At 34.3% G+C, this 25361-nt stretch overlaps 6 protein-coding genes across 8 annotated transcripts; 3 read left to right on the top strand and 3 right to left on the bottom strand.

Annotated features, from left to right (window-relative positions):
• The first annotated feature begins 1201 nt into the window (after positions 1–1201).
• LOC105963209 (protein DA1-related 1) lies at positions 1202–5013 on the top strand. Its single transcript, XM_088813610.1, has 12 exons — positions 1202–1334; positions 1895–2048; positions 2623–2710; positions 2810–3002; positions 3068–3188; positions 3273–3356; positions 3450–3569; positions 3770–3985; positions 4072–4134; positions 4230–4348; positions 4454–4512; positions 4599–5013. Exons 2-12 carry the CDS (start codon positions 1938–1940, stop codon positions 4880–4882), a joined length of 1458 nt encoding a protein of 485 aa, XP_088669736.1. The 5' UTR covers positions 1202–1334; positions 1895–1937; the 3' UTR covers positions 4883–5013.
• Positions 5014–6033: 1020 nt separating this feature from the next.
• LOC105963380 (putative calcium-binding protein CML41) lies at positions 6034–6868 on the bottom strand. The gene has a single exon (XM_012987775.2). The coding sequence runs from the start codon at positions 6770–6772 to the stop codon at positions 6182–6184; it is 591 nt and encodes a 196-aa protein (XP_012843229.2). The 5' UTR covers positions 6773–6868; the 3' UTR covers positions 6034–6181.
• A 1857-nt stretch (positions 6869–8725) lies between these two features.
• LOC105963208 (putative 1-acyl-sn-glycerol-3-phosphate acyltransferase 4) lies at positions 8726–12140 on the top strand. The gene is made up of 4 exons (XM_012987592.2): positions 8726–8975; positions 9784–10422; positions 10531–10661; positions 11529–12140. Exons 2-4 carry the CDS (start codon positions 9863–9865, stop codon positions 11969–11971), a joined length of 1134 nt encoding a protein of 377 aa, XP_012843046.1. The 5' UTR covers positions 8726–8975; positions 9784–9862; the 3' UTR covers positions 11972–12140.
• Positions 12141–13154: 1014 nt separating this feature from the next.
• On the top strand, positions 13155–14191 carry LOC105963379 (pathogenesis-related thaumatin-like protein 3.5). Of its 2 annotated transcripts, none has more exons than XM_012987773.2 (2): positions 13155–13288; positions 13410–14191. In XM_012987773.2, exons 1-2 carry the CDS (start codon positions 13237–13239, stop codon positions 14111–14113), a joined length of 756 nt encoding a protein of 251 aa, XP_012843227.2. In that variant the 5' UTR covers positions 13155–13236; the 3' UTR covers positions 14114–14191. The 2 variants fall into 2 exon arrangements, with proteins under 2 accessions (XP_012843227.2, XP_088669193.1); XM_088813067.1 differs by having other exon boundaries at positions 13407–14191.
• Positions 14192–17388: 3197 nt separating this feature from the next.
• Positions 17389–19904, bottom strand: LOC105963205 (uncharacterized). 2 transcript variants are annotated; one of them, XM_012987590.2, is made up of 6 exons: positions 19440–19904; positions 18752–18878; positions 18223–18362; positions 18016–18078; positions 17841–17909; positions 17389–17741 (listed from the first exon to the last, which is right to left on the bottom strand). In XM_012987590.2, exons 1-6 carry the CDS (start codon positions 19656–19658, stop codon positions 17670–17672), a joined length of 690 nt encoding a protein of 229 aa, XP_012843044.1. In that variant the 5' UTR covers positions 19659–19904; the 3' UTR covers positions 17389–17669. The 2 variants fall into 2 exon arrangements, with proteins under 2 accessions (XP_012843044.1, XP_012843045.1); XM_012987591.2 differs by having other exon boundaries at positions 18016–18075; positions 19440–19864.
• A 1972-nt stretch (positions 19905–21876) lies between these two features.
• On the bottom strand, positions 21877–25086 carry LOC105963378 (NAC domain-containing protein 101). The gene is made up of 6 exons (XM_012987772.2): positions 24195–25086; positions 23788–23999; positions 23132–23358; positions 22958–23020; positions 22581–22881; positions 21877–22356 (listed from the first exon to the last, which is right to left on the bottom strand). The coding sequence occupies exons 2-6, from the start codon at positions 23951–23953 to the stop codon at positions 22163–22165; spliced, it is 951 nt and encodes a 316-aa protein (XP_012843226.1). The 5' UTR covers positions 23954–23999; positions 24195–25086; the 3' UTR covers positions 21877–22162.
• Positions 25087–25361: the final 275 nt, after the last annotated feature.

The raw sequence follows: 25361 nt of genomic DNA, 5'->3' as shown, positions 1-25361 counted from the left end.
GAAAGATTATAGAACTATTGCTCATAAAATATTTACATAATTGACATTCAATCAGTAATTACAAAAGTGCCACTCAACAGTAATAACGAAACTGTCATTCAACAAATAACTACAGAACTGCCATTCAACAGACAATTATAGAATTGCTAATTACCAAGTAATTACATTATTACCACTGACATCAATTAGAGAACTACCCCGTACCAAGTGATTACAAAATTCACACTCAACAAACAATTACAGAAAATGCCTCTCAACATCTAAATTAAAGAACTGCCACTCAACATTGTAATTATTGAACTGTCACTCAATAAATAATTAAATAAATGTCATTCAAAATTAATTACACTAAGTGTCATTCACCAAGTATGTACATAACTGCCACTCAGCAACAATTACGAAACTGTCATTCAACAAATAATTATAGAACTGTAATTTCACAATTACTACAAAACTGTCACGCACCGTATAAAATTCCAACCCCTAATCCAAACGGTAATAAAACTATCTCGAATAAGATAACACTATAGAAAACTTCATCAAGTTGTAGAATATAAATAAATCCAAAAATTTTGGCTTTTTCTTGTAGCTTTTTGGGATTCACCCCTCCACTACAATTTTGTGTTTTATTCCTATTGCATAAAAAGCAAAATATTTATCCCAAATTCTCACAATTCAAAAGAGATTGAAGAGGGAACAAAGAACAATCTTTTCCTTTTCTTGATTTTTTCATCATTTCCTTCTCTCTCTCCCCTCTCTCTCTCTCTCTACTCTTCCCTTCACGGAATCTCTAGGCATGAGGTAAAAAAAAAAAGAAAAAAAAGGGGCCCACTTGCCGCCATTGTTAACCCCCTTCAATATTCTCAGTCAAACTCAAACGCTTTGTTTTTGGGGTTTTAACTTTCGATTTACTAATGCATTATTATTATTATGGAAGAAATAAATATCCGTTTCTCGTTGACTTTTGAAGATCTTAAATTTGTATTCAATAATCTCCCCCATTCACACAGTATTTTTTATATAACAACTCAGCCCACAAGATTTATTTATTTGTAGAAATTGTTTTTTGGGTTCATTCATAATCTTACTTAGCTATTTTATGTTCCAATAATTAAAGATTCTCTTTTTATATATATATAATAAATATAGATAGATACATTGAAGAAAGCTTTTGTTTTTGCTTTTTTGGGATTCAAAGAATCAAAAGGTTGCGTTCAGAATTTGTATATTTGTTTGGATATTGCTCTCTGCTTTATTGAAAAATAAATAAAAAAATATTCTTGATTTGTTCTTGAGTGCCCTTTGCTTTTCCACCTGCTCTGGAGATTATTCAGGTCAGTGTTAATCCAAAATAAGTTACACATTTACGTTTTGTTTCGAATTTTCGATACATAAAATCGAGATGTGATCGATATTTTCTTTTTAGAACAGCTTATTCTGTGTTTGTTTGAATTTTCGAAGCATTTGGTCTCTTAGTTATGATTGCTTTGTGGGGGTTAATATTCGAACTATACTCGTTGTTTATTCGATTCTTATGAGTTTTTTGTATGGAGTAATGAATATATCGATTTTGGGTTGCTACATTCAGCTACCGTTTTTCTAGAAAAATCGAAAATTGCAATACGATTTACAAGCTCAAGATTGCAATTTGCTTCTTGTTCGTCTGATTTTCGGTTGCAAGATTCAGCTACTTATTTTCTAGAAAATTCTAAAAATGCAATACGAATTTACAAGGTCAAAGATTGCACTTTTGCTTCTTGTTCGTCTGATTTATTACGAAGGATTCGAAAACATGTTCATCAAATGCTCGTGGATAAGTATTCTATAAAAAAGCTCGTTTCTTTCTCTCTTTCTTCCTTGCTGCTTTATTTGATACTTTGCTTAATCGCTTCAGGGTAAAAGGCTTGGTTCGTTGTGCATAGATTGAAGTTCGACTAATGGGCTGGCTTAGTAAAATTTTCAAAGTTTCAAATCGTAAAGTTTCGGATGGGCGATATGGTTGTAGACATGAGACAGATACCTTGGCCAATCGTCAATCTACTTCATCCGTAAGTATTTTTTTGTCCGTTTTTTTTTTTCTTAATCGGATTATCTAACCATTCGTAAAGGGCATTATAGCTTTTTTCGTTTTCTGTAGATTAATTCCAATATTTTCTTTTTTCCCATTTGGAAGCTTTGCTTGAATTTCTTGAAAATGAATTCATTAGCTAACGGACTTAATTCTATTACTATATTATTTCTCGAGAGTTCAACCCCGTGTTTCGGTAACCGTCGGTTTAAATATCTTCGACATTTTACATCAAGTTCAAGAATGGAGAAACAGAGTTGCCTTGTGAGTAAACCATCGTTGATTTCAGTATTCAACGAGATCGTAAATCGGCACATTTGTTTAGCAAGAAACTACTATTAACTTCCGATGATTTTTTTATAAATAAATACGAACGTCCTATCAGAATACATACGCTCGTCTAGAACCCCTCGTTCTTCAAATTACCTGTATTTTTGTGTTTTATCTATTGTTATATTTTAATGGTCGATAAACTTTCTAATTCTATTTTATGTGAATATTCCTTTTTTTTTCTCTCTCCGATAAAAGCTTATAATTTGTGTACACTGGTTTAGAATTCATGGTTGGAGACGGAACGTATAGACGATCCAATTGCGTTATCTCATTCAGAAGATAATCGGAGAGGAAAAGAAGTTTTGATCGGTGCGGTATTCAATATGCTTCATTACTTTCGTTTCTTGCAATACCCGAATTTTTTATTGCGATTTTTTTGGCGAAGAATTTAACTTTGTATGCATACAGAGGAGGAACCGAAATTGGAACAAGACGAACCACTAGATAGTGTTCGTCACGAGAGTTTGAATCCCGACCCTCGACCGGATTCATGGAGTCGAAACGACAGCTGTACTAGTAGTAGTAATAACGGATATTTATACGGATACGGAAGTTATAGTCTTTACCAACCTATATCTTTCCCCTATTCCACAAACTACAGGTACGTTTTTTTAAAACTCGAGCCAATTAAATGGCGACACGTGTCACTTATACATCGTTTGGTAGGGTTTGCGGTGGTTGCAACACCGAAATTGGCAACGGGAGGTTTTTGAGCTGTATGAATGCTGTTTGGCACCCGGAATGTTTTAGATGCCGCGGATGTAACCAGTCGATATCCGATTACGAGGTTTTAATGATTATTTTATGATTTATGTTTTTTTTCTGTAACTAGTTTTTACGCAATTAGTGAACTAATTTACGGAATCTACAGTTTTCGGTGTCTGGGGGCCACCCCTATCATAAAACTTGCTACAAGGAGTCCCATTATCCGAAATGTGACATCTGTAGACACTTTGTAAGTATCTTAAGTTTGCATTTGATTAAAATCGCATGTTTCGATTTTTTCTTTGAGAAGGTTCCGTTTTTCGGTTTTTTTGTTCTACTACAGATTCCAACGAATGCAGCTGGTCTTATTGAATATAGGGCACATCCTTTTTGGTCCCAGAAATACTGTCCTACACACGAGCATGATGGAACTCCCCGATGCTGTAGCTGTGAGCGGATGGAGGTAAGTTTAAGGGCTCGTTTGGATTGAACGATTTTCAATTCACGGATTTAAAATAACTCGTGAATACAAAAAATAACTTAAAAATGGGAGCTAAAGATTTGATATCCATCGTCGAACGAGCAATTCTAACAAACTCAAGAAATTCGTTTATTATGGGTTTGAAATTCGTTTGTTTTTGGATGTTTTATTATTTGATGCAGTCGTGGGATGCAAGATTTGCTGCCCTTAACGACGGTCGTAAACTCTGCTTGGAGTGCATCGACTCAGCAGTTATGGACACAGACGAATGCCAGCCCCTTTTTCGCGATATTCTTGAATTCTACAAAGGATTAAATATGAAGCTGACTCAGCAAGTCCCGTTGCTATTGGTCGAAAAACAGACACTTAACCAAGCTATGGGTGGAGAAACACATCATGTAAGAAAATGTTTTTTAGTTGAAACAATTTTTTTTTTCTAACGAATCGATCATTTACTTTGGTTTTCGAATCTTTTTATTGACAGGGGCATCATTACATGCCCGAAACTCGAGGTATTTGTCTCTCCGAAGAACAAACAGTCAGCACTGTAAGCCCTTCTATTTTCGTTTTTTATTTTATTTCATATTCTTTTAATCTTTTCTATATAGTGGAAAATATTTATATTTACGTTTGGATTAACAGATATCGCGGCGACCAAGGATAGGATCCGGAAATCGAGCCACGGGCATGAAAACCGAGCCTTATAAATTAAAACGCCACTGCGAAGTAACAGCAATTCTCGTTTTATACGGCCTCCCAAGGTAAAAAAAAAATCACTTATTTTAAAATGAAGGAAAAAAAATGGAGTTTAAAAATAATTGATTATTATTTTTTTATTCGGATTTTAATTTGTCGAGCCCATGCAGATTACTGACTGGAACAATATTGGCTCATGAAATGATGCATGCTTGGTTGAGACTCAACGGTTCGTCACATTTTCTTTGTACTCGACAATTTTTACGATTTATTCACACACAAAATCACACACATACATGTTGGTGTGTGTAACAGGTTATCGAACTCTAAGAGAAGAAGTCGAAGAAGGTATATGCCAAGTACTCGCGAATATGTGGTTGGAATCTAAAATTATATCAATGTCGGATAACGATAGTGCATCAACCTCCGTTTCGAGTTTGTCTGAAAGAAAACTGAGCAAGTTTTTTAAGCACCAGATCGAAACGGATGCATCTGTTGTGTATGGAAATGGTTTTCGAGCTGGTCAACGGGCTGTGGTCAAGTTTGGGCTGACCAGAACTTTACATTACATGCGCAAGACCGGACATTTTCCGGAATAAATTTGGTGTCGATTTTCTTTTTGGGTATAGATTTATGAAATCATTCTTCAACACTGTATAGTTCAAAGTTGTAATATTAAAGATTTATATAATATAATAAAAAAAAATCATGTTTAGCTTATTATTTTCAATACACAGTATGCTATCTTTTTTAATGATCAAAACTAAATACATAAATAATCAGGTAATTTCAGGTAATTGGATAAAGAAAAGAAGCTGTTGAATCTAGGGATGGCAAGGGGTCTGTTTTGGGTGGGTTTGTTTAAACCCGAGAGCCGACCCAGGAAAAAATATATAAAATTTAGATCCACCCGCACCTGTCTTAACCTAGACCCGTATCCGCCCCGGCCTATATCTAAATTCTATAAACCGTCATATCAGCTAGATTCGTGAACATAGAACAAAAAAATTAAGATTTTTTAACATTCATAATATTTTGCTTATATAATTTAATAAAATAATTTCAAATTTGAAATGCAATATTTAACAAGTGATATAAAGTATATAATAAACTTATTTAATTAATTATATTTGTAACTTTTACAATAAATAATGTTCAAAAGACAAAACCGATAGCGGGTGGTCAACAAGTAATAGATATGACATGCGAGAAATTATATTCAAAAATTTGAAACGATGAAAAAAAAGGGTAAATGAGAATAGACACGATGTAAATTTTGATAGATGAAATCGAAATAATATATATATATATATATATATATATATATATATATATATATATATATATATATATATATATATATATATATATATATATATATATATATATATATATATTGTTAAATATAATATATTTATAAGGGTCGGCTTTGGATCAGTTGCAATAAAACCTGAAACCCGACCCAGAACCATCCGGTTCTAGAAACTAAAACTCATTATCTAATCCATAACCTTTTAACTTACATAGACCTATCGCAAACGGGTCGATTACGAATATGTGACCCGACAAACCCGTCCCTGTCGTCACCCACTCGTCAGTCATCCCTAGTTGAATAGGAAAAAAATGAATTTATGTAATTTAATACTATAAATTTTTGATTTGTTTCTTTTATGTTTTAATTTATAATTTATTGTGGATGATTAATAAATTAAATTTATGCCTTTAAAATAATTTTAACAAAATAAATCAATTAAACTAAATAAAAAATTAAATTAAAAATAAAACTAACTAAGAATATGCATTTCTCTTTATTTACTTACATTTAAAATCAACTAAAATCAGTAATATAGAATACAATTAAGCAGTCATTTTACTAAATTTAGTAGTATTTCTAATTACTAATTAGTCATCATCTTGTAGAATTCATCGAAATCAAGCACACCATTTCCATCCAGATCGTAAACCCCAATCATCGCTCTGCATTCCTCCACCGACCTTACATCTCCAAGGCGGCGGAGAACCTCCCTCAATCCCTCCGCCGTGATGCAGCCGCTGCCTTTCTCCTCCTCGTACACCTCAAAAGCCCGCCGGAGAACAACAACGCTATCGCCGCCATAATCTCCGCCGTCTCGCAGTTCCATCACCCGCACGAATTCTCCAAACCCTAGCATCAAACCCTCGCCTCCGCCGCCGGACAACTCTCCGATGATTTTCTCGGCCTCCTCGTGAGAAACGGAATCGCCGACGGACGCGAAGTAAGCCCTCAGCTCCGCGGCGGAGATCCTGCCGTCGGCGTCGGCGTCCAGGAATCGGAAAACCTGTCGAAACTCGTCCTCTTTGCTGCCGGCCGATTTCGGCGTCGCGATTCCCGATCCGCCGCCGCTGCTGCTGCCAGTTGGAGGGGTGGACTTTGAGCGAAGGCGGCGGGGGAAGCGGAGCTTGAAAACCATGCTGCTAAATGGCAGCTTCGTGATGCCGGAAATCGCCATCGCAGATCATAAAAAATGACTGTGTGTGTATAAGAAACAATGAAGATGGTTTATATATAATTATGAACCACCGCCTATGTGAAATTGCATGGCAGCTTCCTAGATTTCCCAATTAGCCAAGGTAATTAAAGTGACTGATTTTTACCTTTGGAAATTTCCATGAAATTTCTACCAATTTTAATCCTTTATTTTTTTTATTTTTTTTGCTAACCTCATCTTACCAAATTACCAATTAATTACTATATAATGCTTCCCTCGTTTCAAATTAATATGAGCTTTTTAATTTTTAAAAAAGGGTAAATTACAAACACCCACTGAGGTATGGTCAAATTACCAAAACACCCCTCTTGTTTGGATAATTACAACCACCCCTCAACTCCTCAAATTTAGTGGAATCTTCGAGATTATATGGATTATTATCACTTTTGTATCCGTTTAATCCCATTCAAACTCTACATTATGAAGCAAGATGATCATAATATGTGATTTTTAACTTATATATATCAGTTTGTGGTGCACCGGAAACTGTATTTTTACACAAAACGAGTACAAACTAGAGCACATTTCGCGGAATCTAGATGACTATGTTGAATTTGGCACCATAAGGGTGGAGGTGTAAGAAAAAATCATAGTTGAGGGGGGTAGATGTAATTATCCAAACAAGAGGGTTTTTTTTTGTAATTTGACCATACCTCAGGGGGGTGTTTGTAATTTACCCTTAAAAAAAACTTAAAAACTGATTTTGAATAAAAAAAAAACTCATAATCACTTTAGAAAAATATTTGCAAATATCACCTAAGTATCAGTTTAAAATTTCGGTACATATATTAAGAAAATTAATAAGTATGTATGAATTAAATATACAATATGAATAAAATATTATTTCCCCTAAATTAATAAGTGTAAAATTAATAAAATAGTAAGTAATGCATTGTTGAAATCTATTATTTCCACACTAAATTATGTCTTTTTAATTATTAGGATAGTATATTCTCAGTATATATAGTTATATACTATTGTGTTACTCTCACGGTCTTTTATAAATTCAGTATCGTTTCAGTCATATTTTTTTTCTTCACATATCTACTAGTGTTACATTAAAGTTTCAAGGCAAGATTATTATTATTATTTTTTCATTTTAACCATAATATTAATTATATATATATATAAGACACAAAGGGGTGTAATATGGTTAAATAAGAATTATTTTAAGAGAGAGTTAATACCAAGAGTTAAATTAATAAGATGAAAATATGAAAAAAAAAAATCCATTTAATGCAGTATTGACAATCTAAAAGAATAGATAATATGAAACTATTTCTTTTTCTTTTTTAAAGTGATAGTTATTGCGGAATAAATGGAATAACATATAACTACTATATACGGAGTTGTTTTAAATATTTCCCTCACCTATTTCTTTGATCCAATTACAACCGGAAATTTTATTTTCTATCGAACGGATCGGATCAAATCTAAATTAGTACTCTGAGAAAGAAAAAAAAAACAATTTATTTTTCCAGAAATGAAAAAAAACTAATTATCTTTTCATTAATTTATTTCCGGGAAAAACCGAAAATTCAAAATCTAGGAAATTAGAATGAAAAGTTATTCCAAATCGGATTTTTTTTCTGATTTCAATCGTATATATTATTAATTCATCTATGATATAAAATACACAATAATATTTATATCACAAGTCTAATTTTATTTTATTTTCTGAATATTTTCAGAAATTAAAACGGGGTGGTAGAAAAAAAATCCGGAACTACCGAAACTCAGAATTTTCGGTATTGGGATTAAGAAATTTTACTCCAAAACTAAAACTTTTTCGAATTGAAATACCACCTGGTCAAACACGACATTAATGCCTATACCCCGGACCCCGGTTCTAGACAGTTCTAAACCGGTTGGTCGGGCCGGTCTAGAAATATGGATTCTGGGCCATAAATAAATGATTGCTGGTAGTTGGCTTTGGAAACATTTGACATATTCTGCTACTCCAACCACTGATATTACTCTTTAACGGTACACTGGTCCACACTAGATTCCTTCCTTCTTCCAAACACACCGTTAAATCTTCTCTCTCCTCTCTCTCTCTCTCTCTACATATATATATATATAAATATTATTATTTGTTCCTGTTGTATTGGCCGGCCGATTATCTGCTTCGGCACGCTCGAAGCCGTCGGAATTTCCATCTCAGGTATAATTTCAGTACATAGTAGAAACGAACATTCCGCCATACTCCACCGATTACTCGTCGGAATAATTCTGATTTTTTCTTTTTTTTTTTTTTTTTTTTTTTTAATTTTTATGATTTTATTAAAAATGTTATAATCGGAATTATCGATGTTGAGTTAGAGATCCATTGATTGATTTGGTGAATCGCGTTTTAAGAAATTCACCGCATTGACAATTTGAGCTGTGGATGATTAATGATTTTATGTATTGGGTTTTGGGTTTAGATTTGCGAATCTGAAAGGCATATATTTATGGAAATCTGTTTGTTTGTGTATGGTAGTTTGATGAATAGGAATTAACGTCTTTTGGTTTACTATGTAATTAAGAAGAATTATTGAGTGTATTCTAAGAAAGCTTAGGGTACAATTAAGGAAAAAAAAAACCATATTTGTCTTGTGTTTTTTTTCTGGTGTTTGTTTGGTCAAATCCAGGGGCAATGTTCATTTTGTCCCCTCTTGTTTGTTGACTAGAAAGGAGTTTTCTTTTAATAATTCTGCATCTTTAACATGTTCGATGTTTCGGGTTAAACATTTCCATACGACATACGTAAGCAACATCGTAATAGTACCCGATAGCATAGCAACCAAATTGGTTCATCGTATTTACAGATCTGATATTCAGTTGAACTGCTAAAAATAGTATTTTTCTCCGAGTAGTTCATCTCGACACCCTCACAAGTACGACATCTCGTTAAAATTTGTTTGTTCAGAATATTCAGTACGGTTTTGCAATTTTAAAGAATGATAAAAGAAGCTGATTTTTTCTTGCAGATGTGGGCTTAACAGGTTCAGTAATCTTTTATCTTGGACCTGGTTTATTGCCAAAGGATTAAATATTAACGAGACGAAGATGGAGATAAGCCAGTCCCTCCAATCTAAGCATTTCCCGTTGACCCCGTTCAGGATTTTTAGGGGTCTGCTATGTTTAGCAATTTATCTCACAACCGCGTTTATGTTCTTAGTGTATTTTGTACCCCCAGTTGCCGTAATCCTACGCTTGTTCAGTGTACGTTACAGTAGAAAATCCGTATCCTTCTTGTTTGGCCTATGGCTTGGTCTATGGCCGTTCTTGTTCGAAAAAATAAACAAAACGAGAGTTATCTTTTCCGGTGACAAAGTTCCGGTAGAGGAGCGTGTCTTGATTATAACCAATCACAGAACCGAGGTCGACTGGATGTATCTGTGGAATTTCGCACTAAGGAAAGGATGTTTGGGGTACATCAAGTATGTGCTGAAAAGCAGTTTGATGAAATTGCCGATTTTTGGATGGGGGTTTCACATATTGGAGTTCATCCCGGTCGAGAGAAACTGGGAACTTGATGAATCGGTCATGCGCCAGAAGCTTTCGACCTTTACCAACCGGAACGATCCGTTGTGGCTTTCTGTTTTCCCTGAAGGAACAGATTATACGTAATGTCTCGTCTTAACTTTCTGCAGTTTTCTATTTTTCGTTAAATTATAATTTTTCGTTGAAATATAGAATTTATGACATATGATGCTCATGCTTTATTTTTACAGAGAACAGAAGTGTATAAAAAGTCAGAAGTTTGCTAGTGAAAATGGATTGCCGGTACTGAAAAACGTGTTGCTTCCGAAAACAAGGGGTTTCAATGTTTGCTTGGAGATCCTGAGGGGATCGTTGGATGCAGGTCATTTCTTTTTCCCAATTATTTCTATTAATATTTTTTAAAAGGATTATTGTTAATTTTGATATTTTTGCATAATATAATACCTTCACTAATTAGTCTTTAGTGACCATTTCTATCCTTGATATGGTGGTTTCTTAAAAAATAACGGGGGACGTGGCCCCCATTGCATGTTGGCGTCTAGGGGTGTAAATTGGAATGGAATTTCCGATTTCGGTCGATTTGTATTCGAAATTTTCCGATTGTGGAACAATATTTTTCATTTCGAAATCCGAATTCTGATTTCCGGTTTTTACAAAATTATTTGGATCGGAATTGGAATCTCGCGGGATCGCAAACCTTTGTCCCGGCCGTTGCACATGTGTCGGCCAGGGCATGACTTGACGGCATGATTTCAGATCCGATTCTAATTTCCAAAAATTCCGATTTTTTTTTCCTCCAAATACGCACTTAAAATACCAATATTATTATGTATTTTTTTTAGGTGATAAAAAATTGGAACTTTATGAATTCCGCCAATTCTGATCTGAAAATTTTCGATTTTGGTACAAGTTTTTTCATTCCGATTTCTGAATTTCTGAATTCCGATTTTTCGACTTTTTTGGAACGCAATTGAAATTAGTTTATTACTTCCAACGAAAAATTCGATTTTTTTCGAAAAGGCTAATTCCGATCCGATTTGTCCGATTTACACGCCTAGCCTCTGCCAGACTGTTATTAAATGGCGGTGATTTTATTCAATTGCAAATACAAAGTGAAGTATCTACTTATTACACTCTCTCATAGTACTGTCGCATACAAGAAATGTACTTAGTTGTCTACCGGAAAGTCATACTTATCTCAGTTTCGATAAAAAAAAAATATTTGCAGTTTATGACGTGACTATAGCATACAAGAACCAGTGCCCTTCTTTCCTGGACAACGTATTTGGTGTGGATCCTTCCGAAGTACACATGCACGTAAGAAGAATCCCTCTCGACGAAATCCCGTCATCCGAAAGTGGGGCCGCTACTTGGTTGATGGATGAATTCGTATTAAAGGATCAGCTTCTTACCGATTTCATCGTAAACGGCCATTTCCCAAACCAAGGAACAGAGCCGCAACTTTCGACAGTGAAATGCGTGGCTAACTTTGCAGTTGTTATCGCGCTGACCTGTCTTTTCATTTTTCTTACGTTTTTCTCGTCACATTGGTTTAAAGTGTATATAGGTTTAGCTTGTGCGCACGCAGCATGTGCTGCTTATTTCAATATCGGACCGAATCCCGTGGTCGAATCTGACGAGACTATACGAGGTAGGGCCAAAACATGTTAAAATTGTTGGATTTTTTTTGTTAACAGAGTTGGTTGGTTTGTATGTATGGTTGATCTGAATTAGGTTTAGGTTTCATTTGTTTTTCAAACATAGTTCTGCTACATTAAATTGTATAAATATGTTTGTACATGTTGGCCAGCTTTTGGATATTATGTTTTACAAAATTAAATTATATTCCCTATTATTGCATGCTACCTACTAAAAATTAAAAATTAAAAGAAATCTTGCATGCATGATCTTTTGTCATTGCACACAAATATTTTAATCCTATAGCCAAAAAACAGAAAAAAATACTATTGGATAGACTGTAATCACATGGTAGTTAGAGGTTAGTTAGACAATATAGTAGGATTTCGATAAAGTAATAATCTCGCATAAATAATAATTTTTTCTGGTCTTGATTCGGTAAAAAACTTGTTAAATTATTAACTCGATAATTTAAAATTTCATTAAATTAATTGAATTTCTTTAATTCTACTATTAATTTATTAAGGTTTAACTATAATTATAATTTGTAGTCCCAAATGTTTTTTGTTTTGGGGGTAAATTTGACCCTTGGCATCCTCGAAGTATAATCCAAACAAACAAGGAAAACCTCACAAACCCAAAATTAAGGTGGTGTTTGCAAATGCTTTTTGAAAGTGATTATGCGTTTTTTTTTTGCTCATAACCTGTTTTCAGGTGTTTGCAAAATCAACTTTTGTTTTTGCTTCTCTTAGAAAAATCTGCTTTAAACTATTTTTTTAAAAGCACCCATAATCCTACTTTTTCTATTTAAGTTCATTTTCTGGAATATTTGCAAACACCCCTAACTTTTAGAAATAAGCACTTAAAACTAACTTAAATCACAATCACTAACTTCTGATTTTAAATAATCATTTTCAAAGACAATATAAGTTACTTTAAACTGTTAATTATGCACTGTCTAATTGGGCAAGATTAAATAAAGTATGACCAATAAAATATTTTATTTAATGTTTCCAATTACTAAGAAACAAACCATATGATTCCATCTCACATGTTCTGAAACTGACACTTTGACCTCCATTAGCTTGGCTTCATCAAAATTTAATTTTAATATTTTTTTTTAATTAAACCAGAAATCAAGAAAACAAGAAATTGTGAAGAACCAATTGCACTTTTCATCAAAATAAATAAATAAACAAAAGAAAAACAAAGCCCATGTCTATAAATAGGCAGCTTCTCAAGTTTGAACTTCCACCAACTCTCTATAATCCCACTAAAGCCCCCAAACAATTTCAAGAATGACGGTTAGGCCCCAATTCCATCTTCTGCTCCAAGCCCTCTTATTCACAGGTGATATTCTTTTCCAACATTCATTTAATTGATTTTTATAAATTTCGCAATCTTCGGATTTATGTTTTTCCCGGCCCTTTCTCTAATCATCGATATCGTAACCGAATTTAATGATCAGCAGAATTATTGGCAATGGCTTCGTCGACGTTGTTCACTCTCCAAAACAGCTGCAGCTACACAGTTTGGCCAGGCACACTCTCCGGCAACGGCGCCGCCGCCGCCCTCGGCGGCGGCGGTTTCCCATTGTCCCCGGGCGACACCATTCACCTTCCCGCCCCACAGGGCTGGTCCGGCCGTTTCTGGGCCCGAACGGGCTGTGTTTTCGACGATGCCGGAAATGGCCATTGCGAAACAGGAGACTGCGGCGGCGTGCTCCAATGCACCCTCAGTGGCGCCCCACCCATCTCCTTGGCGGAGTTCACGATTGGAAGCGGCGGCGGGGTGGCGGCGATGGACTTTTACGACATCAGCTTGGTCGATGGCTACAATGTGGGCCTCTCCGTCCAGCCCTCCGGCGGGTCTGGAGACTGCCAGTCGGCGGGGTGCGTGGCGGATGTGAACGCGAACTGCCCGGAGGAGCTGCAGGTGGTGGTGGAGGAGGGCGGCGGCGTGGTGGCGTGCAAGAGCGCGTGCGCGGCGTTCGGATCGCCGGAGTTTTGCTGCACAGGGGAACACTCGACGCCCGACACGTGCGCGCCGACGCCGTACTCGGAGATGTTCAAGAACGCGTGCCCGACGGCGTACAGTTATGCCTACGATGATTTGTCGAGCACGTGCACTTGTACGGGCTCCGATTATCTCATTACCTTTTGCCCATCAACCTGAATTATTTATTAAGACTGTAATTTGTACACACACTTGGTTATTTTAAATACATATTAAATTAATTTTTCCAATTAGGAATTTTGGTTGTTTGTTATCACATCCATGTTGGATTAGGTGAAGTTTGATAACATTTCTCTACGGTCAAATTAAAAAAAAAAAAAACCATCTTGTTTAAATAATTACAGCTACCCCTCTCTTTAAATATTTTTACATAAAATTGATGTAATTCGGTTATTTACCAAATCAAATCGTATATTCAGTTCAGTAGATAATATGAAATGTCGGCGAACTGAAATTTCGGTTCGATTTTTCCGATTTAACTTCCCTAAATTTACCTCTGAAGGAGTTTTTTTTCGTAAGATAATACATAGTTGAAGGGATGGTTGCAGGGGCGGAACCAGGATCAAAATGTAGGGGAGGCTAACTAAAATTTAAGGGTTCGGGCAGCGCCCGAAAAAAAATTTAGGTGCTCAAAACATTGCAAAAAATAAGTTTATATAACTAATTTTTAATTAAAATATCATATATATATATATATATATATATATATATATATATATATCATATTTTAATCATCACAAAAAATTCTACATTAATTCAAATTATTCTAATAATATACTGCACTTAATATTTCGGAGATTCATGGCAAGATCTCATCTTTTTTTTTTGAAGGGGTTAGATAAAAAAAAAATCTAAAATAAGTAATATTCATAAATTTTATTTAAAATAATACAAGTTTTAACCATCTTATTTTATATTTTATATTAAATATGATATATTTATCTATAATTTATATAAGATTTTGGAGAAAAAACAAAAAAAATAATGGGTCAAGATAAATATTTACAAAAACTTTGAGGGGCCAAAAGTAATATTCAAAAAATTCATTGCCAAATATATATATTTTTTTTCTTGGGGGGTCAACGGCCCCCTGCCCCATCAAAGTTGCGCCAGTAGATGGTTGTAATCACCAAATCAGAAGAGGGTTTTCGTAATTTGACCATAACTCAGGGAATGCCGTAATTTGCCCTTATTAATAATACTTGATTAGTTTGAAAGCCAAGAGAAAATGAACGACGTCGTAAAGAAGCAAATGGGCTCTTCATCACATCCAACTTAGCTCCCAAGTCGTTATCAAACCCAATTTGAATTTTATCAAAAAGCCCAGCCCAGAATACAATTCTCAGAAGGCAGATGTAGTTCTCTAAAATGTTTTATCGTCAACAAATTAAATAATATTGAAACTCATATTGTAGGGTAAAATAAAATAAATATTAAAATACTGCTCGATTGAAGTATAATACAATTAATATGGTAATTTGTTTAAGCTAATTTAGTTTGTGGTCGAAAAGTCTTGTGAAAATTGATAGATTTTTTTGGCTCATAATCAGTTTTCGATTATTGGCAGAACCAACTTTTGTTTTACTTTTCTAAAAATAAATAATTTAAATTATAATTTCGAAATCACATAAAGAGTAGCATTTAATATTTATATGTGAAATTAAAAGAGTTTTTGAATATTTCCAACTAACACAACCTCCATTTTTAGTTTGATCCATACAAATTAAGAAAATCATTAAATATATTCTTGATTTTTTAAATTTTAAAAAGAAATAGACAAAATTCAATAGGCAAAAAATACCAAAAATTAATAGGGGGACGAGTTAAATGCACAATATTAGAGTACCATCACTACATTTCTTTTAAGACTACATTCAATTCCTTACAATATAGTAATGATCTCACCTGCCTTAGTTTTAATTTTTGTTTTATTTTTATTATTATCATTATTTTTTTATTTTTTTTTCACCTGCTTTAGTTGTGATCATTGAGACAAACAATAATTGTTGTCATAAATTATTTATTAACTATGGTGTCCGCCAATATTATTTCATTGCCAATGTCATAAATATGTCCAACTACCCCCTGCCAAGGCTCATAACACAACTTCGAATTTTTGTATTTTTAATTCCAAATATATTTTTTGTTTTATTACCAGGTTGGACTAATAAAGATAAAATTATAAAAAGAATATGTATGTAATGCATTATTAAAAATTGGGAAAATTTAAAGTGACGGTAATAATAGATTAAAAACTCTCTTAATCGATAATTTAAAATGGAGTTAGTAATTAACAGCAAAATATATAGAGAGAGCAAGCAGACAAAAAGATTTATTTAGAGTTTCAAAATTAAAGACTGTTTTAACTTCAACGTTGCTACATTTCGGTGCGAAGCTAACGAACCAGCTCAATTTCGAAAGAGTACTAATATTTTTTTCAATTTTTTTTAAATGCTTGCGGAGGCGGAGGAGAGTAGAAATAGAACCACGCAGGAGGAGGAGGAGGAGGAGGCGGTGGCGGAGATGGCCTGAGCAACGCCTTACGTGGGGGCGGTGGCTTTAGCTTATGTTGCATACACGGCGGTGATAGACTCCGGTGTCGGCCTTTATGGTGATTAGTGGTGGAGGAAGGTGGTTGAAAATTATTTTCAGACACTAGTGAGTAAGATGTTGCAAATAGTAGTGAAGTGAGTATGAAAATAAAGAAGAGGAAATTGCATGATTTTGTGATGGACCAATTCATTTTGTGTGTGTGGATTTTGGAGAAAATGTCACGGGGCAATGAATTTATAAGTCAAGAATTGGACTAGTTCTAAATAAATAAATAAATTTACTAAGTTATTTTAGTTAATTGAGCACTAAGATTTTACCAACTTTTGACTATATGAATTTCTTTATTGACTTTATCCCAAAGACTTTTTTAACCAATGTGTATTTCTTTTCTTCTTTTTCAGCCAATCACGCCTTAAAAAGCGTCTTCAAAATCTTAGGTAACGTTTTGCAATTCTTTCCACCCTTCATTGAAATAACATAATGATTTTGTGTCGGAATTTAGGCGGTCCGCGGCCGAAAACTAGTAAGGGAGGCAAAAGAGTGGAAGAACTACCAGTTTTTAGAGTATATATGATTTCGAAGGCTGATGAGTTGAATGATAATAAAATATTTTCAGTCTAAGATAACTATTTCATGTCTAACAAAAATACAATTGTCCTGATTTGAAAGGGTATTAGTGTCCATGGGTGTTTAGCAAATTGCCACTGAATGCATACAAGAACAATTAAAATTCAAATTTCACCGCTACTCATTTATCCATCTATAAAAGTAATGCATACAAGATTTCTAATATGACTATACACCATGATATATAACCTTGATCAATGATCATTGAGCATTTGATATAAATATATTTTCCCCTTAGTAAGTAAGAAAAACTATTGAACCAAAGGATTTGCCAAAGAATGGCCTATATTAGGAATATTCAATCAGTCCACAGGTTCAACACATATCTACATAGTTATAATATATCTATTATATCTACGCCTACACAACAACTAAACATGACACTCACTCTCCAAGGATACATACACATACGTACATAATTCATATCCTAATAACATCTGGTCACGGGTCACGGGTTGCGGGTCAGTTTAATGTGGGTTTGGGTGTCACCAATTGTTAGAGTCATCATCAAGAACCAAAATACACAGACAAAACATCATTTGCAAACTGTCTTAAGCCTCTTTGCAGCCTTCACAAAACCCGTGATAACCTGCAACTCATCCAGTTGCTAAATAAAAAAGAAGAAAAAATGATTTAATTAGCAAATCAACACAAGTAAAATTATACATCAGATTTTACGTGTATGATAATTAATTACTAAGCTTACATCTGACACGAAATGCCTCTGGACAACATCGACGAGTTGCTCCTTGGAGGGGTTACGAATGGCATTGTCCTAAAAGCCAAGAAATAGAATCAATCCAAGATAGTGTATATGTTATATTGTGTCCTAATGAACTATAAGTATCTATTTTTTTATTTAAAGCCGGTTGGTCACTTACAAGGTTAAAGTGCAGCAAATATCTCCATAATGCAGGTATCTCGAGTTTGCTCAGGTCAACCTTCTGTGCAAGAGGAAGAATCTATTAATTAAGTACGTCATAAATCTAAAAATATAGCTTAAATGTAATAACAATTTATCGAACAAAAAATAACTTATGCCTTTCATTTGATTGAATTAGAAAAAGAAGAAAGAAAAGGTTTCTCACCATAGAGCCCCTTGCTCTTGAAACGGAATCTTTAGGGTGTGAATCACAGGAGAGAGACCGGCTAAAAGTCTTGTTAGACGAACCAAGTGAACGGTACATACGATGCCTCGATCTTTGGGACTTGTGAGCATCATCAAATGCTAAGAAAATACATAATAGTATATATATCAGATGATTATATATATACATGGTGGACCAGGATAAAAAAGGAAAAGCAAAGAAAAGAATGACTACCACAGAACGCGTTAAAGTCGAAGGAAAAGAGAAAAAACAAAATGGTGTGGAAAAGAAGAGTAAAGAATCCCAGGTAACAACCTCAACAACTTTCCCATGTTCAACTAAAAATGCATTTGGCAAGAAAATTTATATTTCTCTCAAAAAAATCGAATCATCAAAAGAATTTTGGATATGTTCGTAAATCAAGCTTATTACTATCTAAATTTGCAGAATAAAAAAGGGCATCTCATATAGTTATCGAAAGCAATTAAACGGAATTAAAAATCAATATCGGAGATAAAATCAAGCTTACCCATAACTGTGTTGTTCCACTGTACTTGCTCAACTTCGAAATCATCGTCTTCTTCATTCCCTGTTGGAGCTTCAACGACACTTAAAGCGTTCCTTTGTAGCTTTACTTCAATCCCATTGGTCAGAACCTGTATATATATCAGTAAACCTCGTAACTGCAACTCATTCCCCTAATCTTATAATTCGAAATCAATAAATTGCGAAAAAAAATGTATAAATGGGTAACAAATTTAATTGCATAAAAGACCAACAATTAAACTATCCTGGGAATATTGCAATTATCCAGTGATACTACAGATCAATTGTACTTGGAAGGAACTGTCTGCAATAATTTAACAAAGAGGATGAATGGAAATTGCAACAATGGCGGATTAAAATGATTAAAATAAATGCAGCAAAGAAATTCAAATGAGCAAAAAAAATCAAACGGTGAATCAGACTAAGAATAAAAAAAAAAAAAATTATAAAAACTAACACCATGAAAATACCAACACTGCATCAGATCCAGTTACAGAAAAGACACATGCAGCCAAATTACCCAGAATTTCACCCAATCAATCACAATTATATTACTATGCATTGCTTCAGTAAAAATTGAAATTCGAAATTAGTAGCCTGAGAGGGGGGGGGGGGGGGGGGGGGGGGGGGGGGGGGAAACAACAGCAAAACCCTAAGTGCAATTAAATTACCAGCCAATGCCATCCACCAAGGCCAACGGCTTTTTTGACAACGCCGTGAAGGCCAACCAGCACCGACTTAGTACGGTTGTTTCCGGTGACAACAACCTTAGTGTGGCGGGGAAGAACGGAAAGCTCCTCTTCGCTACTATCGCCGCCGCAGCTGTGCAGCTGCGAAGAGTGTGAAGAGAATCCGCCATTGCTCACCACTGCAGCTGCTGCTTCAAGCATATTTCAGATGAATTGATGAACTCAATTATGGAGCCTTGATGAATGAAAATTCATTGAATCCGAAAGTAAGGTGATGGTGCTGCAGATTGGGGGGAAAAAATTTAGGAGGTTTTTTTTTTTTTTTTCTAGAGAGAGAGAGAAAGCACAGTTGGGAAAGGGGATGAGTGAGAGTGACTTGGTAGTGTGTGTGTTTTCTTGCTGCGTTTTTTTGCCTTGTTTCTTTTCCAAACTTTAATTATTGTGCGTGAGAACTGTGAATCCCGAAGCACTTCAACTGACAAATAGCAGTGCGCCACGTGTGAGGATAGCTCGTCAATCATGCAATTGAGGCTTCACATGCTTGGGAATGATAATTTATGCAAATGACGGATTAGCCCTTTGGGAGATATTATTTCCATTTTAAATTAAATGTCATTTCACATTTTTATTTTTTAAATTGTGAGTAACTTTAAAAATTGGAATAGAAAAACTTTTCCGAAATTAAAAAAATTTGGATCAAAATTGGGGGATTTTGGAATTTCTATTTTTTTGTCACTTATAATATGAAATACATAATAATATTAATATTTAATGTGTACTTTTCGAGGACAAAATATGAATTTTCATAATTATTTTAAAAAAATTAAAATCAAGTTACAATTTAGAATCTAATATGTACTCCAATCAAATTCTGAAAAAATCAAAAAAATCGGAAATATATTCAAAAAATATTTATCTAAAATCGAACAACAATCAACATAATTCAAAAGATTTATTACAATTTACACTTATTATTTGAGTGCCAGTATTGAAAGAGTTAATGCAGTATGAATAAAAAAATTATTCTATAGTGTATGTCATTTTATAATACCAATATTGCATTTATTACGTTTCTTCTATATTTGTTGTTATTAATTCTAATTTTTTTTATGAAAGAAAAATAAAATCAGTTGAATTGATGATTTAATTCTACTATGTACACATTTTTTTTTTAATCAACATATATTTATTATTTTTTCAATATATGTGGTACCTAAACTTTAAAATATTGTTATTTTGAAACGAATAAAGTAGATGGTAATTAGTGTCAAAAAAAGGAAAAGATTTAAGTCCTAACCAAGATGTTTAAAGAGGGTATTTCCGTAATTATATATAAACGGAGAGACGGGAAATAAGGAAAGCAAAGGTGTGGGTCCCACCTCGCCGTTCGGTATTGTCTTTCCCGACAAGGGTGACGTGTCCCCTCCAACAATACGTACAAATCAATTCCATGCATTATATGTATATTAATGTGTTGTCAGTTGTCACATATCCACAGCCCAATAATAAAACTAGATAATAATCCAAATTAAATTTTATAAAGGAAAAAAATCACAGCCCGCTAATTCGGCCCGATTAAGAGTCTTAATTAAATTCGGATCCACCTGTATCATTATTTTATTAAATATCAAAAGCAAATAAAATAACAACTACTGTATTTTATTTTCGCTCCAAGACACAAAGAGTAAAACATTTTTCCCGCCAAGACGGAGCAATTTATTTATTTAATTAATTTATTATTATAATAAATAAGACTCTACAGTATAGGTTGGGTTTGATTAAGAACCGTTGGATTGTTTCGGCGCTGTTAATTGGACGGTTTGGGATATGGGGAAAAGGCATAGGAAGAAAACAAGCGGTCGTGTATAATGTTTACATAGCATGTGCAGTATGGCAGCGTTGAAAGTGGGTTTAGTCTTTTACTTGTTAAATAAATTCTTTAGTCCACAATACTAGAGAATATCCGGACAATAATATAATTTCATTTATATAATTATTGAATTAGCTTTAATTCCTTGATTTACCCCTTTTTTTGTCTGAATTTCTTGTGTTTGATTTACAAATGTTGAAACTCAGAAGCAAAAACTTCATAACCGATATATGTAGGGATGACAATGGGTTTTACGTTTATAGAATCGAATGGTTCTGGGTCGGTTACAGATTTTATTGGAACCGACCCGACCCATATAAATATATTATATAATAGTATATATATAATTTTGGATTTATTTTTTCGAATCTCATTTCTCGGAAATAATATTTATCAATTGTTGAACCACTAATTGGCTTGCCTTTTGAATTTCATTTATTACCCAAGTTAAATATAATTAATTACTTAATTTTGTTGTTCATGTTGTATCACTCATAGCAAAAGATATTAAATATTTTTTCCCTTCTACATAAATATTCATAAATGATAAAAGGCAAAAATTAATTAATAAAAAAATATAAAGCGAGACATTTCAAAAGAAACGCAGGAGAGTATTATTACATCACAAATCCAATAAAAATGTAAGAAAATCCCCCGAGGTTTCTCCTACTCTCTTCTTGAGACCAACCAAAACAAAACTATTACTCGAACTCTCAAAACATAAAAAAAAAAAAAAGGAAATCGGATACTTCTTCGTTTAGACTACGCCATAAAACTGAATGCCTATCGAACATAACTAGACGGGCAATAAATAATACTACGAAAAAGTTCCGTTTCAAAACGAAGCAAAGCAGAAATACGTCTTGAGTTTTTTCATCCTGCTCGAACCAGCCTTCGTTTCTTCGCTAGGCTCACCATTCGTCTCCTTGCCCTTCGAGTTGTGCCTTCTTGTTGAAGTGTTGTCTTGCCCTTTTTCGTCTTTTGACATTTCATCCACTTCACTTTTCATAGAACCACTCGACCGAGACCCTAATAATAAAAAAAAGTTACGGATAAAACGATAAGCCTTCCCTATTTTATGAACAAATTCATTATATCTGTCACTTTAGAATTCCAACGATAAAAATGATTACTTTTCTCAATAGAGTAGCCTTGTTACTTCTAAATTCTCACAAATAATGGAGATAAGAGTAACGAATGGAAAGAGAATTATCGGAAGGGTACTTTAGTAATAATGGGAGTTCTTGACATACTCGATACAACATGGTGAAAAACCGTGTCGTTTGGATTAGTAAAACGGTAACTCGGACTCAATTGCAGGCCCCGCATATAGTTACTCTCCTCTTCCTCAAATGCCCTCAAGAAAGCCGATGAGTCGAAATATTCATCGGACCATTTGCTACAAGTCGAATTCCAAGAACTCGAATAATGTAACTGAGGGTCGATTAAGTCATTCAACTCCAAGAAGTCGCCCGTAAAGAGACATTCTAGAAGGTTCGATTCTTCATCAACAGCTACCTCCGAAAATTCTCCCACTTCAAAATTATTCATTTCCTACAAAAAAAAAAAAGGGTAAGCAAGAACATATTAAAAGACGAAACTTTTAACACGTACATGCAATTCAACTCACCATGGATTCAATTTCAGAACTGGGCCCACCGCAGAAGAACACTCTGCATAGCAATTTCGACTCCTGCATAAATGTCAAACCGAATTGGAAAGATTGAATGACGGGTCTCGTTTGATGTAAAATATAAGACATACACAAAAAAAGATTCAGTTTTTTTTTTTTTTAATGATTTACCTTTTGTTCGTCTTTATCGCGAGTTTTATTTTGTGCTATTGCATACTCTTGCATAAGCCAATCAGTTCTTTTTCCATGAGGGATTTGGCCTTCGAAGTATTCGAGTGTGGTTTTCCAACCAATGAAAACCGAGTTCGAATAAATCTCACGAGCTTCTTCTTTGGCTTTCCAAAATCCATAAACGGATTCTTTTTTCTCGTTTGGGTGAACTAAGTACCAAATTCCTTCTGCAAGTACACATCATCACACATTTACGTAAATTGAGGCTTTTCGTTTCTTCGACGAACTGTAACAACGACTATTATCATCTAAAAACAGTCGATTGCAATCGTGCACATAAATAATTCGGATCTTGTTATCTACATTGCAAGTTGATTTAAAACTAGACCCTTTATCGTGTACAAAAAAAAGAAAACGAGCCATGTTTTAGATATACGCCGATCAAAGTCAACGGTAACAAATATCAAAGTAAATATATATAAATCAAGAATGCCATTGACTGTGTCATAAACTCCATTTGACAATAATCAACACTGATTTAGTCTTCAAATTTTTTTCTATAAAAAAAAAATGTTAAATAAGACGGGACCCGCATTGAATTCTTAGTCGTTAAGATAAGGAAAAATGATAATAGAAAATACGAGTAAATATATAACCTGGTAAATCGGAGGGTGGTCGCTGGTAAGGGCTTGAATCTGCTACCACATTATACGGCAGATCCGATTCCGTTGTCAATTTACCCAAAAATGAAACGATTTCTTCATCACTCGAATAAAAATAATCGATTTCAGAAAAGGAAGAGGTCTGCTCGAGAGGACGCATTGGGAATAATCCGTCAATTAAGAGCAGTAAAAAATCGAGGCCTTATCTGAATCAATAACAAAGAGAAGCAACGAAAAAGATGACTAAACTCATCGAGATTTTATACAAGTAGATTTACGAATGAATTAGGAAAAAAATGGACCGAGCATTTTATAGACTCTGGAAAATTTTGCTGAAGAGATGTACGAAATCCAATACGAAATTTTGAAGAAAAAATGGTAACACGATATTATTCACAGACCTTATATAAAGAAATTTACTTAGCGGCCACGGCACGTGAATTTATGCCCGTAAAAAGATTTATGGTGAGTGGTTGGTCGAGACGAACGGAGAATTCTGCAGCTGTATTTTTATTGCAGCACAGCTCATTCCTATGCGATACACACACTACGTAACGAACACGTGTATACTAGTCGATGCGAGTATACACGCACATTACATTATCGATTATGCGAGTAACGGACTTAAAGCATACGTACACATATTAATCACAGAATTACACAAAGTGATAGATCATCAATGGCAGATCCGCTCGATAATAATGATAAAAAAGTAAAATATTATATTCGATTCTATACATTAACGGAACCGAGTAGAAGTTCAGTTGCGCGCAAAATCTATGGTTCGAACTAAAATATCTAAACTGTATATGATTCTTGTACGTATATAGAAACATTACTTTCAAAAAATAAATAAGTAATTGCACATTACATATGAAATTTGCAGTAATTTCAAGAGGAAGAAAAAAAAGCTCTGTTCCACATCAAATGAACAGAACCCCACAAACACAAAGATCCAGCAGAGGGGGCCTTGGCCCCCAACAATTCTGGAATCCCTATTTTTTTATGTATAGATTTAAAACAGAAAAAAAATCGTGTATAATTAGTATTATCCGGCCCCCCTCGTAAAAGTTTTAATACATTCGGCGCCCTCGTGAAGTTAAAACAATCAATCCATCATAACAAATAACCCACCAAGAATTTTTTTTTTTTTTTTTTTATTATATAAAATCAAGAAAATGAAAAACAAAGTGGCGCAAAAAGAAAGAACAAATTAAAACACTTTCGGAAGTGGAAATTACTAACATTGGCGCCAACTTCGTGTCTGCTTCGATTGATGCCTAATTAAAGAGTGGTCAAATGTTAGAAGTGGGCGTATATATAGGGGCTGCTGAGTGGGGGGATTTGTTAAGGTGACCCGCAGTTGATTATTACAGTCAAAAAATCCGAACAGTGGCAGGGTTTGCTTAGCGATCGAAGCTAACTACGTGGCACCGCGGTAATGAACGGATGACGAAACTTTGTGTGTGTGTGGGGGGTGGGTGGGTCCCACCTCGTATGGTGTCTGAGTCAGGGGCAAAGCCTCCTTCGAAGAAAATTCGTTGGGACCAATTTGTCAATGGTTGGCC

Source organism: Erythranthe guttata, chromosome 14 (assembly GCF_056151865.1).
Source record: "Erythranthe guttata isolate IM_541 chromosome 14, IM_541, whole genome shotgun sequence".
NCBI classification, from domain to species: Eukaryota; Viridiplantae; Streptophyta; class Magnoliopsida; order Lamiales; family Phrymaceae; genus Erythranthe; species Erythranthe guttata.
This window is presented reverse-complemented; position numbering and strand designations above follow the sequence as displayed.